Raw genomic sequence first — 15124 nt, 5'->3', positions numbered from 1 at the left:
GAATCCAAGAAGGCGGGCGCCATACAGCCACACAGAAACTCTCAGGACCCAGACAAACTCTGACACAAGCTATCCTGATCTTCACCCTGGGGCAGTGTTGCCAACCCCCCGAAGAGAAATTTACTGGCAGGATGCCAAAAATGTACAATCGGCACCAATTTTTTACTGGCACTGCAAAAAAAAAATACCTAAATTACAGTTTTCAGTTACAAGCAGTGCAAATATCAATATTTAAACTATAAACACATAGCTAGTGCTTTTAGCAATGTATTTAAGTTAAACAAAAGTAAAAAAAAAACATATTTCTCCATTGACATGAAGGTCAGGTTATAACCCAGAACAGAGTTCCCCCTTACATCAGAGTCTGCAGGGATCCCCCTTACAGTGAAACTGAATGCTTATGTAAAGGGGAACGCTGCAGATCATGATCTAAGGGGGAACACTGATGCAAGGGTGGGGCATGGTGCAAGAGGTGGAGGAGAGAAGCCGTGGACATGGTACAGGAGGTGGAGGAGAGAAGCTGCGGACATGGTACAGGAGGTGGAGGAGAGAAGCTGCGGGCATGGTACAGGAGGCGGAGGAGAGAAACTGCGGACATGGTATAGGAGGTGGAATAGAGAAGCTGTGGGCATGGTACAGGAGGTGGAGGAGAGAAGCTGCGGTCATGGTACAGGAGGTGGAGGACAGAGGCTGCGGACATAATACAGGAGGTGAGGAGAGAAGCTGCGGACATGGTACAGGAGGTAGAGGACAGAGGCGGCGGACATAATACAGGAGGTGAGGAGAGAAGCTGCGGACATGGTACAGGAGGTGGAGGACAGAGGCTGCCGACATGCTACAGAAGGTGGAGGACATGGTAGGATGATGATGACACCCCTTAGCGGATCTCTACATATCACAGATGGCACAGGACATCACAGGAAGTGAGGGGAATCCCCTATAAGTCAGGTGTCCCCAATGGGAGATTTTCCCTCACTTCCTGTTCTGGTGACAACTGGGAATTTTTGGGTTTCCATAAAAAAGGAAGGAGACCCCCCCCCAACACAGCATTAGAAGGGGGAGGGGGTGATCACAGCACACAGGTGTATACCATCCCCTCATATTATCTGTATTTCACACACAGGTGTATACCATTCCCCCCCCCCCCCATATATCACACTCACCCTGGCCTCTCTGGATGGAGATCTCTCATGCGCTCTCTATGGAAGTCTCTGTGTTGCACATTTTACTAGAACACATGTCTCCTGGGTAACGACCAGGAAGGGAGGGCGGTGCTAATTCACTGAAGGCAATGCACTACGTGTAGGCACTGGGGTGTGCTGTGGCTGTGCCCTGGTCCAGTAATAGTATCAGTGCCACTGCCAGTCCGTCCACTCCAGAGAGAGTCCCCTGCACTGCGTGACGTGTCTCCTCCGACCCGCTGCTCAGATCTCTGCTCTCCAGTCTACAAAGACTCCTCTCAGTCTGCCCACTTGGCTCCTGCCTGTTGATAGGCTGGCAGCAGTGTTGGCAGGAAAAAATGCGATGGTATAATTGGTTGCACGGGGCGCGACGGTGGTGGGCTGGGCAAAGGCTGTGCAGGAAACTCGCTCGGCTTCTCAAGATTGCATCTTCTCTGGGATTTCTGGAATTGCGCATGTGCAGTTCTGACCCAAGCCGATCGCCACTATTTTTACTAGCACTTTTCCCTTATTACGGGCTTTCACGAGCACCAGAAAAACGGCTTGTTTTTACGGGCTGCCCGTGAATATACGGGCGGTTGACAACACTGCTCTGGGGTCTGATGTGAGTAATCGCCAGTCAGTGACTCCATCCCTGGCCTCCACAGAATCCCTTATTGGACACAATGGGAGATATCCTTGCCTCCCCCTTGGGGGCCCCCCTTTATCCCACCAGCAGACATCCCAGCTTCTGCTGTACTCCCCTATACTTATATACTCTCAGCTCCTAAACTTGTCATGAAAGTTTCAGAATTGTTGAACAGAGGCCTTGCACAAGCAGCAGCTAAAATCACTGGTGATATCCGGATAAATTTCCAAAACCTGGGATCCAGGATGGAAGCTATTGAACATAAACTGGACATGGCTGTCTCTCGGATCATTTGGATACAGCCCTCTCCAGGATTGACGACCTGGAAAATAGATCCAGAAGACAAACTTCCAAATCAGAGGCCTGCCTGGATCAGTCAATGACACCCTGGCTGTCGTGCAGGATTTCATCAAACAACTGATCCCCAACGTCCCTTCACACAAACTGGAAATAGACTGGGCTCACAGGGCCCTGGGCCTCCCCAGAAAGATGGCTCTCCAAGAGACATAGCGATGAAACCCCATTTCTTCTCAATCAAGGAAGTAACACATTTGACATTTGGGGGGTATTATACTGGGGGGATTTGGGGGTATTTGTACTGGGGGGACATTTTGGGGTATTTGTACTGTGGGTTATATGGGGGTATTTGTACTGGGGGTGATTTGGGGGGTATTTGTACTTGGGGGTGATTTGGGGGTATTTGTACTGGGAGGTGCTTTGGGGGAATTTGTACTGGGGATGATTTGGAGGTATTTGAACTGGGAGGTGATTTGGGGGTATTTGTACTTGGGGGCGATTTGGGGGGTATTTGTACTGGGTTGATTTGGGGGTATTTGTACTTGGAGATTTGGGGGTGTTTGTATTGGGGGTGATTTGGGGGATATTTGTATTGGGGGGTGATTTGGGGGTATTTTACTAGGGGTTTTTGTTCTGGGGGTGATTTGAGGGGTATTTGTAGTGGGGAATATTTGGGGGTATTTGTACTGGGGGGTAGTTTGGGGGTATTTGTACTGGGGGGACATTTGGTGGGTATATGTACTGTGGGTGATTTGAGGGGTATTTATGCTGGCAATCATTTGGGGGATATTTGTACTGGGGGTGATTTGGGGGGTATTTATATTTGGGGGTGATTTGGGGGTATTTTAACTGGGAGATGATTGGGGGTATTTGTACTGGGGGCGATTTTGGGGTATTTGTACTGGGGTGATTTGGGGGTATTTGTACTTGGGGGAGATTTGAGGGGTGATTGTATTGGGGTGATTTGGGGGATTCAGTACTGGGGGTATTTGTACTAGGGGGTAATTTGGGGGGTATTTGTACTGGGGGGGATTTGGGGAGTATTTGTATTGGGAGGTGATTTGGGGTGGTCTTTGTATTGGGGAGTAATTTGGGGGTATTTGTACTGGAGGGACATTTGGGCTGTATTTGTACTGGGGGTATTTGGGGGGATTTGTACTGGGGGGACATTTGGGGGTATATGTACTGTGGGTGATTTGGGGGGTATTTGGACTGGGGATCATTTGGGGGGTATTTGTACTGGGGGTGATTTGGGGGGGTGTTTGTATTGGGGAGTGATTTGGGGGTATTTGTACTGGGGTGATTTGGGGGTATTTGTCCTGGATGGTGATTGGGGGGGTATTTGTACTGGAGGGACATTTGAGGGTATTTGTACTGGGGGTGATTTGGGAAACAGTTGTACTGGGGTAATTTGGGGGGTATTTGTAGTGGGGGGTGATTTGGGGGTATTTTGTACTGGAAGGTGATTGGGGGGTATTTTTACTGGGGGAGATTTGGGGGTATTTGTCCTGTGGGTGATTTGGGGGGTATTTGTACTGGGGGTGATTTGGTGGTTATTTGTACTGGAGGAGGATGATTTGAGGGGGGGGGGTATTTGTACTGGTGTTAATTTGGGGGGTATTTGTACTGAAGGGGGATGATTTGTGAGGTATTTGTACTGGGGTGGCGATTGGGGGGTATTTGTACTGGGGGTGATTGGGGAGGGGTGTATTTGTACTGGAGGGGGATAATTTGGGGTATATTTGTACTGGGGGGGGGGGGTTGGGGGGTTTTCACCAAAGAAATGGAGCTGAATACAATTTTGGAATGTATTTATGAAGAAAGATTATTTGTTTGCAACATTTTATAACAGAAAATAAGAAAATGTTATTTTCATTAATATGCAAAACAATAACCCCCCCCCCAAAGGGTGATTAAATTCCACCAAAAGAAAGTTCTGTGTGAGAAAAATGATATAAATGTGATTTGGGTCCAGTGCTGTATGACTGAGTAATTGTCATTCAAAGTGTGACAGTGCTGAGATCTGAGAACCTGGGCAGGAAGGGGGAGGGTAGTGTCGGGTAGTGAAGGGGTTAAAGTGAGGACGCTCCCCCCCCTAATGGCGGGAACAGAACATGGAGTTTGGTATAAATTGGATTCTTAGTGCTTTCTGTGTGTATAGTAGGAGCGTCTGATAAACACAAAGTTTGTATTTTTACATATTTTGGTTATACATTTAATAATTGTATACATTGTATTTATATTTCATATACTTGTACTAGTTTATATTGTGGACAGATCCTGTATTTGATACATTATGTATTGGGGTGTAGTATAAATACAGCTTCATATGGGGGTGTAATACTGATAATCTCCCACTAGATGGCGGAGTACTTTTAAAGAGGAGAGATAGGGGCCGCCCTGAGGATTATTTCCTCTTTGGTTGGAGAGGAAGGAAATCTTCTGGCGGCCATATTGGTTGTGGAAAGGAAGTTCTCCGGTGGCCATTTTGGATGTGGTTTAGCCCCTGGATCAGCCTATATGGACCTATTCCTCGCGTCTGTAGTCCCATTAATATGGGAAGAGTCACACCCTGGGCGATATAAGAGGCGGGAATACCCCCAGTGAGGTAGGTGCCCCCTCTAAGCTCTGTGCAGATTGTAGGGAAAGCGATGTTTAGATGACAGAAGCAGGAAATTAGATTTTTTGGGGGGCACGCTCTGCACAGACAATATACATTATATTACCAAAAGTATTGGGACACCAGCAATTACACACACATGAACTTTGATGGCATCCCAATCTTAGTCTGTAGGGTTCAGTATTGAGTTGGCCCACCCTGTGCAGCTATAACAGCATCAACTCTTCTGGGAAGGCTGTCCACAAGGTTTAGGAGTGTGTCTATGGGAATGTTTGACCATTCTTCCAGAAGCGCATTTGTGAGGTCAAGCACTGATGTGGACGAGAAGGCCTGGCTCGCAGTCTCCACTCCCTCCCAAATGTGTTCTATCAGATTGAGATCAGGACTCTGTGCAGGCCAATTAAGCTCCTCCACTCCAAACTCGCTCATCCATGTCTTTATGGACCTTGCTTTGTGCACTGGTATGCACTCATGTTGGAACAGGAAGGGGCCATCCCCAAACTGTTCCCACAAATGTCTTGGTATGCCGACGCCTTAAGAATTCCCTTTTCTGGAACTAAGGGGCCAAGCCCAAACCCTGAGGAGCTAAGCCCAGCCCCTGAAAAACAACCCCCACACTATAATTCCCCCACCACCAAATGATTTGGACCAGTGCACAAAGCAAGGTCTATAAAGACATGGAGGAGCGAGTTTGGGGTGGAGGAACATGACTGGCATGGGGACTGCTGGGACTTGTAGTTCTGTATTGGCTGTGTTCTGATGTCTGGTAGAGGCGTCACTAGGGTTGGTGTCACCTGGTGTGGTAAGACATGTTATCACACATCCCCCCCCCCCCCCCAACAATATACTTAGGTTATATACGCTGGTCTGTATATAATGTACAGCACGGTGTCAGAATATAGACCGGGGTAGGCAACCCAGGACACTGGTGCCGCAAGCTGCGCTGGAAGCCTATTTTGCCGGCACTCATCTCCCCCCCATCAGCAGTGCAGTGAAGTGTCGGTGAGACACTAATGCCGCGTACACACCACCGGAGTTCCAATGGAATTCTGACCGAACAGACTTGCCGACGCACGAAAGGACTGTTCGTTTTGACCAGCATACAGACGAACGGTTTTCCCAATAGGAATTGATTCCGTCTGACAGATTTGAAATATGTTCTATTTCTAGGTCTGTCTGAATTTTTGAAGACAAAAGTCTGATGAAGCCCACACACGATCGGAATATCCGACGGAATGGTTCCATCTGACCTTTTCTGCCAGAAAGTCCGGTAGTGTGTACGCGCTATCTGGCATTCCAATTTCAGAATTCCCCACGCCGCACCTGCACTGAGGGGGAGGCACTGCGCCCCCACACATTGTAAAAGATGGGAAACATTGTTTGGTTCTCTAACTCGCTGTAGCTGCGATCCTCGGCTTTTGTGATGGGGTAGATATTGGGTGCAGTTCTGGTGGGGGCAGTCCCTGTTTCCAGGAGGAGGAGGACTGTCATTAGCCAATCACAGTCCTGTTAGCCCCGTCTTCCATCTGGAGGAAGATGACTCTCTTGATTGCCACCACCAATCTCAGAAAGAAGGGATTTCACTGTGATTGAGAAAACCAATCAGGTGACAGTTTGTAGAATTACTGTTGAGCTTCTGGGAACTTTGTTGAAATTATTTCTGAACCTTTGCATCACTACTGAACCCCGACACTAAGTGTCCCTTTAAGCCACAGCCAGTATTCAGCGCAATGAAAATCACACACGATTTTTACCAAACTCTTTTCCTCAGCACTTTTCCTAAGCTGTGGGGGTCCAACTTATGACCCTACACACAGGCCCACTGCTTTCAGAAAGTGACCCTGACCTGAGCTCACCATTGCACATTCATTCCATATGCTTGTATGTGACATCACATACAAGCACATGGGCTGGATCTGAGAGGTGGATCAGCAGGATGAGTGTGGGGATATGGCAGTGGAGCAGATGTGCAGGGAGGTACAGTGGTGGGGCAGATGAGAAAAGGGGTACATTGATGGGGCAGATGAGCAGGGTGGGATACAGTGGTGGGGCAGATGTGCAGGAGGTACAGTGGTGGGAGGGATGAGAAGGGAGTTCAGTGGTGGGACAGAAAAGCAGGGGGTTACAATGGTGGGAAAGATGAGCAGGGGGGTTTAGTGTTGGGGCAGATGAGAAGGGGGTTCAGTGGTGGGAAAGAAGAGCAGGTGGGTACAGCGTTGGGGCAGATGTGAAAGGAGGTATATTCGTGGGACAATGAGTAGGGGGGTACAGAGGTGGGGCAGATGTGCAGAGGAGAAAGGAGGTACATCAATGGAACACATGAGCAGGGGGAACAGAGGTGGGACAGATGTGCAGGGAGGTACAGTGGTGGGGCAGATGAGAAAGAGGGAACATTGGTGGGCAGATGAGCAAGGGGTTACAGTGGTGGGACAGATGAGGGAGTAGAAAGAGAGAGTAGGGAGAAAAAAAGGGGGGGGGGGGCAAAGGAGGCCGGTGTGAGGGAGGAAGAAAAAAAGGGACTGAAGAAAGGAGAGAGCGTGCGTGTGGGGGGGGGGGGATGTTCTGTGTGCAGAAGGCTCATTCACCAAGCATGCCCCCCTCCTCTTAGGCAGAAATGAGTGAGGGAGTCGGAGTGAGGCAGAGCAGAGATTAGAAATGACTGAGGTGGTCAGAGCGAGGCAGAGCAAAGATTAGAAGTGACGGAGTAGAAGCGAGGCAGAGCAGAGATTAAAAATGACCGAGGGAGCCGGAATGAGGCAGAGATTAGAAATGAGTGAGGAGTGTCGGAGCGAGGCAGAGTTTAGAAATGAGTGAGGAGTGTCGGAGTGAGGCAGAGCAGAGATTAGAAATGAGTGAGGGGGTTGGAGCAAGCCAGAGCAGAGATTAGAAATGACTGAGGGAGTTGGAGTGAGGCAGAGATTGGAAATGAGTGAGAGGGTCGGAGTGAGGCAGAGCAGAGATTGGAAGTGAGTGAGGGGGTCGGAGCGAGGCAGAGCAGAGATTGGAAATGACTGAAGGAGTCGGAGCGAAGCAGAGCAAAGATTAGAAATGACGGAGTAGAAGCAAGGCAGAGCAGAGATTAAAAATGACTGCGGGAGCTGGAGCGAGGCAGAGATTAGAAATGAGTGAGGAGTGTCGGAGCGAGACAGAGCAGAGGTTAGAAATAACTGAGTGGAGCCGGAGCGAGGCAGAGCAGAGATTACAAATGACTGAGGGGGTCGGAGCGAGGCAGAGCAGAGATTGGAAATGAGTGAGGGAGCCAGTGTGAGTTAGAGATTAGAAATGACTGAGGGGGTCGGAGCGAGGCAGGGCAGAGATTAGAAATGACTGAGGGGGTCGGAGCGAGGCAGAGCAGAGATTAGAAATGAGTGAGGGAGTTGGAGTCAGGCAGAGCAGAGATCAGGAACCAGCCATCTGAACCTCCAAAAAAGAGCTAAAAAAAGTGTCCCAGCTCCTTCCTTCTCTGTGGACCCATTGGCAGGCAGTGATTGCTTATGGTAGCACCGCCTCTGGTGTCACCCAGTGTAATCCATACCCCCATAGCGAGGCCACTGTTGTCTGGATACTGGGACTGTTGGGACTTGTAGTATCCTATTGGCTGCTGCTTGGACATTGGGTCTGCTGGGGTTGTGATTCTGTATTAGTTGTGAGCTGCTGTCGGGACACTGGGAGTTGTAGTGCCCCCCTGACGTGCAGTCTTTGCTGGAGTGGTTGGAGCCCCTGGATTGATATTGGTGGGACTTGTTATATTCGCCATTCTGGTCCAAAGTCTGAACTTCTTTTGTCTAGAGAATCCTGTAATGTGACCCTGAGAGTCTAATAGGGCCCCGAGGGGGAGGGGTTCCTCTATTATCATTCAGCATTAGTAATAATAATAATAATCTGAAGTATACAATGTAATGAAAATAATGGGGAGTGTACAATGTAATAATAATCATGAGTATACTGTTCACCTTGATTAACATCTCTCCTGTCTTTGCTACATTGATGTCTCCTCCGCTCTCCTGGCCCTCTGTATGAAATCTCCCATTTCTCTTGTATCTGTATTATAAGAGTGGATTTCTCCTCCTTTTAGTATGCTTGGGGGAGGTGAGGTTATCTGCATGAAGTGTTAGCTCTTGGTCCTCTTTGTCCTTTTATCAGTTTCTGATTGGTTTACTGACAAACCTCCCCACCCCATATCCCTATACTTAGAGCAGCCTTTGGGGGTGGCCACAACTTGCTGTGTGAGGTCATTGGTACTCTTGCAATGCCAGTTGTTGCTCTCAGTGTAGTATTTTAGTAGAAGTGTCCTGACACTATAACCTGTCACTTTATCTAAGGCACAAAGAAGGCGACATCTACGGGCAGTGATCCTGACAGTCTACATATGGATCTGTATTTCCCCACCCAGCCTTTCCCTTCCCAATCTGAATTCTGTTCTCTTCTCTCCTCAGACTCCCATTCCTACATCCCTCTCCTCCACCCCATAGATTATATATTTCCCCCCACTCCTGCCGTTTCCATATTACTGCACTTATCACCCCCTACTAATTCTGATCCCACAGAACCTCTAGAATTCTGGGGCATGTACACTAATATAAATCTCATCCGACTTTCCTCACCCTTCTTCGGACATCAGGGGATATTTTCCCCAATCCTGGGCCTCTGCCAGCTAACTTTCACCCCCCACAAACCCAGCATCTTTGTTCTTCTGGCAGGGATTGCAAGCCGAACATTCTAATTTGTATCTCGCTGTTCCCAAGAACCAGTCCCCAATTCTCATGTGCCCCCTGGAATGCCTGCTCTATCTGTAACAAGCCTACCTCTGTCCATGACCTTTTCATCTCCATTTCCCTTACCCTACTTGCTGTTACTGAAACCTGCCTTCAGGAATCTGACTCTCCATCTCCCGCTGGTGACCTCCACTAGACTCAGGAGGGTGGAATCCTATCCTCACAAATCACTTCTATAGTTCTTTTTTCACCTCCATCTCAATCACTCCTCTTTTATAAATTTCACTGTATTTATATATTTTTTTTCTCCTCCAGTTTCTCTGAGGATTGCTGTGATTTATCAGGCTCCTGGATGCGTGTCTGGCTTCCTAGAAAACTTCCCTGCCTGGTTACCCTACTTTCTCCCCTCTGAAATACTATCATTCCTGGTGACTTCAACAGCCTTTTTAATGCTAACACCCCAACTACCCCCCCAGGCTCCTCAGACTAAGATCACCTTCTGACCCAATGGACACGCTCCTACTCACTCTGACGACAACACCCTTGATCTCCAACAATCCTTTTCTTCTTTATAATCACAAACTTAGCAGATACATAATCGCCCTGTCTTCATCCACCTATCCTTCCAACCAGCAAACACTTACCCGTAGAACACTTCAACCCTTCTCTTCTCTATTCCACTACTGGCCACCTCTAACCTCTTTCCTACCCCAACCTGGCCACTTCTGTCTACACCCGCTCACTCTACTCCTCACTGGAAACACCTATTTTTTTTTTACACCCTTACTCACCCTATGTAGGAATGTACAGATCTGGTCAAATTGTTTAATGAGACTTACATTTTCCTATTTTTCTTCCAGCAATGGCGTCTGCTGATCTGAGGAAGGACCTGGAATGTTCCATCTGTCTGAAAATTTATAAATATCCTGTAACCTTAAAATGTGGACACAGCTTCTGCCGGGACTGTATTGGTCGTGTGCTGGATACACAGGAGAGGTCTGGAGGTTATTCCTGTCCTGAATGTAGAAGAATATTCAAGAAGCATCCAGTCCTTCAGAAGAACATTACTCTGTGTAAGATATCAGAGACCCTCCAGACTACACATGGTGATCAGGACAAAACCGGGATCTTCTGTACTCACTGTATTCACATTCCTGTACCTGCTGTGAAATTCTGTCTGCATTGTGAAGCTTCTCTGTGTGACAATCACCTGAGAGTCCACAGCAAATCACCAGAACACATCTTATGTGACCCCACCACTTCCTTGGAGAACAGGAAATGCCCCATCCATAGGAAGGTCCTGGAGTATTACTGCTCTGAGGACTCCACCTGTATCTGTGTGTCCTGCAGGCTGGATGGAGAACATCAGGGACACCAGGTGGAGACCCTGGATGAGACCTCTGAGAAGAAGAAGAAGAAACTGAGGAAAGTTCTGCAGAAACTGATGAGAGAGAGAGAGAAGACTGATAAAAGAGTCCAGAGTCTGCAGGAACACAGGAGGAAAGTACAAGGGAAAGCAGATGGTCAAACAGAGAGAGTCACTGCCCTGTTCAGAGACCTCAGGAGACGTCTGGAAGACCTAGAGAAGAAAGTCCTGAGGGAGATCTCCATGAAGGCAATGCTGATCTTCATCTCTGTGTTTGATGTGATCCGGGAGCTAAAAATAAAGGAGGAGGAGCTGTCCAGGAAGATGGGTGACATTGAGAAGCTGTGTAACATGACGGATCCACTGACTGTCCTACAGGAATCAGACACAGGTGACTTGTGTGATACTGAGGATGCAGATTATGAGGACCAAGAGAGACATGGTGTTCTCCTCCATGATGGAGGGGATCTGGATGTGGCTGGAATCTCGTACACATTACACACAGGTTTATCTGATATCATGTCTGGGGTAAATGTACAGAAATGTACAGGCACACATGTCTATCCACATTCTACTACAAAGGGCAATGGTCACATCAATGCATCCAGGAAACGCCTCAAACTCACTCCCACCGTACAATGCTCACGCCACCAGGCTGGAGGATCAAATATTGGGGCTGTACAGCAAACATGGGAGGTGTTGGGGTTAACAGACATATTACTGGATGTGAGTACAGCTGGTAATCATTTACACATCTCAGATGACAGGAAAACTGCATCCAGGTCAGATAACAGCCAGAATCACCCAGAAACATCAGAGAGATTTGAGTGTCCTCAAGTGATGAGCAATCAGAGTTTCTCCTCAGGGAGGCATTACTGGGAAGTGGATGTCGGGGGGGCAGTATACTGGAGAGTTGGGATGTGTTACCCCAGTATAGACAGGAGGGGAGATCATTCAGTGATTGGATATAATAAGAAGTCCTGGTGTTTGGAGGGGAAGTGGATGTGTTCTAACCAGTACTCGGTAATACATGACAGTAATAGGGTCCCATTACCCACCGATGTCCCCAGTAACAGAGTCAGGATAGATCTGGATTATGAGGCCGGGCGGATCTCCTTTTATGATCTGTGTGACCCGATCCGACACCTCCACACCTTCATCACCACTTTCACTGAGCCCCTCCATGCTGGGGTATGGCTAAGGGGAAGTATGAGTTGTGTAAAGATCTGGGGGGAATCTGATGTAAGAAATCTGCCCAGAGACTGGTGACATCACGGGGCGGAGAATCTGGTGCAATATTCAGCCAATAGAAAAAAAAGCAGAGGACAAGAAACAACATGACTGATTTATGTATAAAGCTGCAGGTTCCGGGCCGTCATCTTCATCCTAAACCTCACCCCCCTACCTAGTGTGTCACTGACCAGGAACAAGCGTGCAGGAGGACAGAGTGTTCAGACTTCACTGGCTGCATGCTTGTTCTGGGTCAGTGACACACTAAGTAGTGTATTAGGAATGGGAAGGCAGCCCTGGAGCCTTCACCAGTGTATCTATAGCCAAAATGTGTTTTATTTTCAGTTTTGCATGGTGTGGGGAAGGATTCAAACCCCTGTCATGTTTTTAATGATTTCTGTAGCTCAATTAGAGAGATTCCCTCTCAATTCCTGTCCTGGTGACAACATCTTACCAGACAGGAAGTGAGGGGAACTCTCCAATGGCAACTTAAAAAAAAAAAAATTCTTTAGTAGAGTAGGGGAAGGCTAAAACCCCTGCCAGATTTAATCTCACCACTTAGAAGATGCTGCTCCCCGGTCCTAAGTGGTGATATTAAATCTGTTCATTCTGTGTGACAGTCAGGTGTCTGGGCAGTGGTAAGCTGTTCTACACCAAGTAGTCAGGTTCCTCTGTTTTGCAGTTATACACCCAAAGTGGCAAGGGTTTATTTTCCCTTTTTTGTTTTATTTTTGCTGTTTTGATATCTTCAATTTTTAACCACAGACTTAATCTCACCACTAAGAAGATGCTGCTCCCCAGTCCTACACAGGAATCTGGTTTCATGGTGGAGCATCTTCCCCAAGCAGCCTGGAAGTTTTATAGAGCCATGAGTGCTCTGTTACACCTGAGCTCATTGTGTGTGTATAAAGGTGCCCTTTAGGTCCCTTTCACACCGAGGCAGTTTTCAGAGCGCCTGTGTAGCGCCTGAAAAAAACGGCCCCTTTTACTCCAGTGTGAAAGCCGGAGGGCTTTCACACTGGAGCGGTGCGCTAGCAGGACGGTGAAAAAAGTCCTGCTAGCCGCATCTTTGGAGAGGTGTATTCACCGCTCCTACCCATCGAAATCAATGGGGCAGTGCGGCTATACCGCCGGCAAAGCGGTTTAACCCTTTTTCGGCCTCTGGCGGGGGTTAAAACCGCCCTGCTAGGGGCCGCATACTGCCACTAAAATGACGGTAAAGCGTCGCTAAAAATAGCGGCGCTTTACCGCCGACGCCCGCACTGCCCCAGTGTGAAAGGTGCCTTAAAGTACTATTGCTCTGGCTTTCCAGAGGTCATGGACGTGTATTAAATTTTCTGGGAAGTGGATACGGTTTAAAGTTTCCTGGCAAACCCTATGGATTATTTAGTTGTGCTCTCTCTTTAAACATATGCATTTAACAGGCTGGATTCCTGTCCTAACTAGCCCAGCTTCAAAGGAATATTCATCACAGACAAACAATGACAGTACAAAACATGAGCAAAATATCGAAGAAAGGGCATGCACTACAGTAGATGTCATAACAAAAGCACCAGAGCGAAATTAGCACATAGAGTATTGATTACCCACATACAATAAAACATCATATAGAGGGAGAAAAATATGCACAGGAAGAGTTAAATTAGGAGTTTAACCACTTCAATACTAGCCACTTATACACCTTCCTGCCCAGACCAATTTTCACCTTTAAGCGCTGTCGCAGCTTGAATGACAATTGTGTGGTCATGCTACACTGTACCCAAACTAAATTTTTACCATTTTGTTCCCACAAATAGAGCTTTCTTTTCTTGGTATTTGATCACCTCTTTGATTTTTATTTTCTGCTAAACAAATAAACAAAAAACACAGAAAAGTTTGACAAAAAAAATGTTTTTTTTGTTTTCATTTACAAAACTTTGTAAATAAGTATGTTTTTTCCTTCACTGAGGTGGCATTGATGGGCACTGATAGGCAGCACGCATGGGTACTGATAGGTGGCACTGATGTACTGTAATGTATGTCACTGGATGCCAGTCAGTGCCAAACAATAATGCCTACCAATCAGTGATGCCCATTGTGGGCACTGATTGGCATCCCTGGTGGTCTAGGGTGGCATACCTGTTGGCGTCCCTGGTGGTCCTAGTGGTGCCCCTGGTTGTCCAGGTTGGTCATCCTCCGGTGGGGGGGGCCCGAACTCATAATCAATCAGCACAGACCCCCGTCAGAGGAGCAGCCGTTCGGCTCTCTACCCACGTCTGACAGACACTGTTTACACTGTGATCAGCCGTGATTGGACAATTGGACATGGCTGATCACGTGGTAGAGTCTCCATCAGAAACTCTTTACCTAGATTGGTGTTGAAGACGTCATATGACGCCTGGTCAGGATATTGAAACCACTTTGCCGTTTTCATTTTGCTATGTGGCGGGCGGCAAGTGGTTAAAGCGGGAGTCCACCGGGACTCCGCGTTTTTTTTTTTTTTTTTTAAAAGCCAGCAGCTACAAATATTGCAGCTGCTGACTTTTAAATAGTGACACTTACCTGTCCAGCGCGCCCGCGATGTCGGCACCCGAAGCCGATCGCTCGCTCGTCTATCGGGTCCTGCCGCCGCCATCTTGGGTATGGGAATCAGGAAATGGAGCCTTTCGGCTTCATTTCCCGGTTCCCTACTGCGCATGCGCGAGCCGCGCGGCGCAATCCGGACGGTCCCCGCTGCCTCTGGGAGCTGTGTGTTTCCCAGCAGGCAGCGGGGCACTTGCTGAAGGGGGCGGGCGCTTGCGGAAAGGGGCGGGCGTAACGTACGCCCCTTTCCGCAGAGAGCTAGCCCGGAAGTGGGTGCAGTTACCTGGATTATCCAGGTAACTGCACCCCCCTCCCCCCTGAAAGGTGCCGATTGTGGCGCCGGAGGGGGGGGGATTCCGATGAGCGGAGGTCCATTTTAGGGTGGACCTCTGCTTTAAACTGAGAGGTAGCCCTAATCCTGCACTACCCCATAGTGCCCGCAGGTAAAACAACCAGCATCTCTAAGAAAAGGGGGGATCCCAGTGTAGTATTGCCTATGTAAAAATTTCAGCTGAATAAATCGGT

General features: G+C 48.1%; 1 protein-coding gene across 1 annotated transcript; it reads left to right on the top strand.

Moving 5' to 3' along the window:
* Window positions 1–3842: 3842 nt before the first annotated feature.
* Window positions 3843–14456, top strand: LOC143982774 (E3 ubiquitin/ISG15 ligase TRIM25-like). The gene is made up of 2 exons (XM_077481784.1): window positions 3843–4714; window positions 10302–14456. The coding sequence occupies exon 2, from the start codon at window positions 10304–10306 to the stop codon at window positions 12074–12076; it is 1773 nt and encodes a 590-aa protein (XP_077337910.1). The 5' UTR covers window positions 3843–4714; window positions 10302–10303; the 3' UTR covers window positions 12077–14456.
* Window positions 14457–15124: the final 668 nt, after the last annotated feature.

Source organism: Lithobates pipiens, unplaced genomic scaffold, assembly GCF_037356315.1.
Source record: "Lithobates pipiens isolate NorthernLeopardFrog02 unplaced genomic scaffold, aLitPip1_a1.2 Scaffold_1, whole genome shotgun sequence".
NCBI lineage: Eukaryota > Metazoa > Chordata > Amphibia > Anura > Ranidae > Lithobates > Lithobates pipiens.
This window is presented reverse-complemented; position numbering and strand designations above follow the sequence as displayed.

What these genes read in the sequence shown, in the direction of transcription:
- LOC143982774 (XM_077481784.1), top strand. Translation starts at nt 10,304, where the DNA reads ATGGCGTCTGCTGATCTGAGGAAGGACCTGGAATGTTCCATCTGTCTG.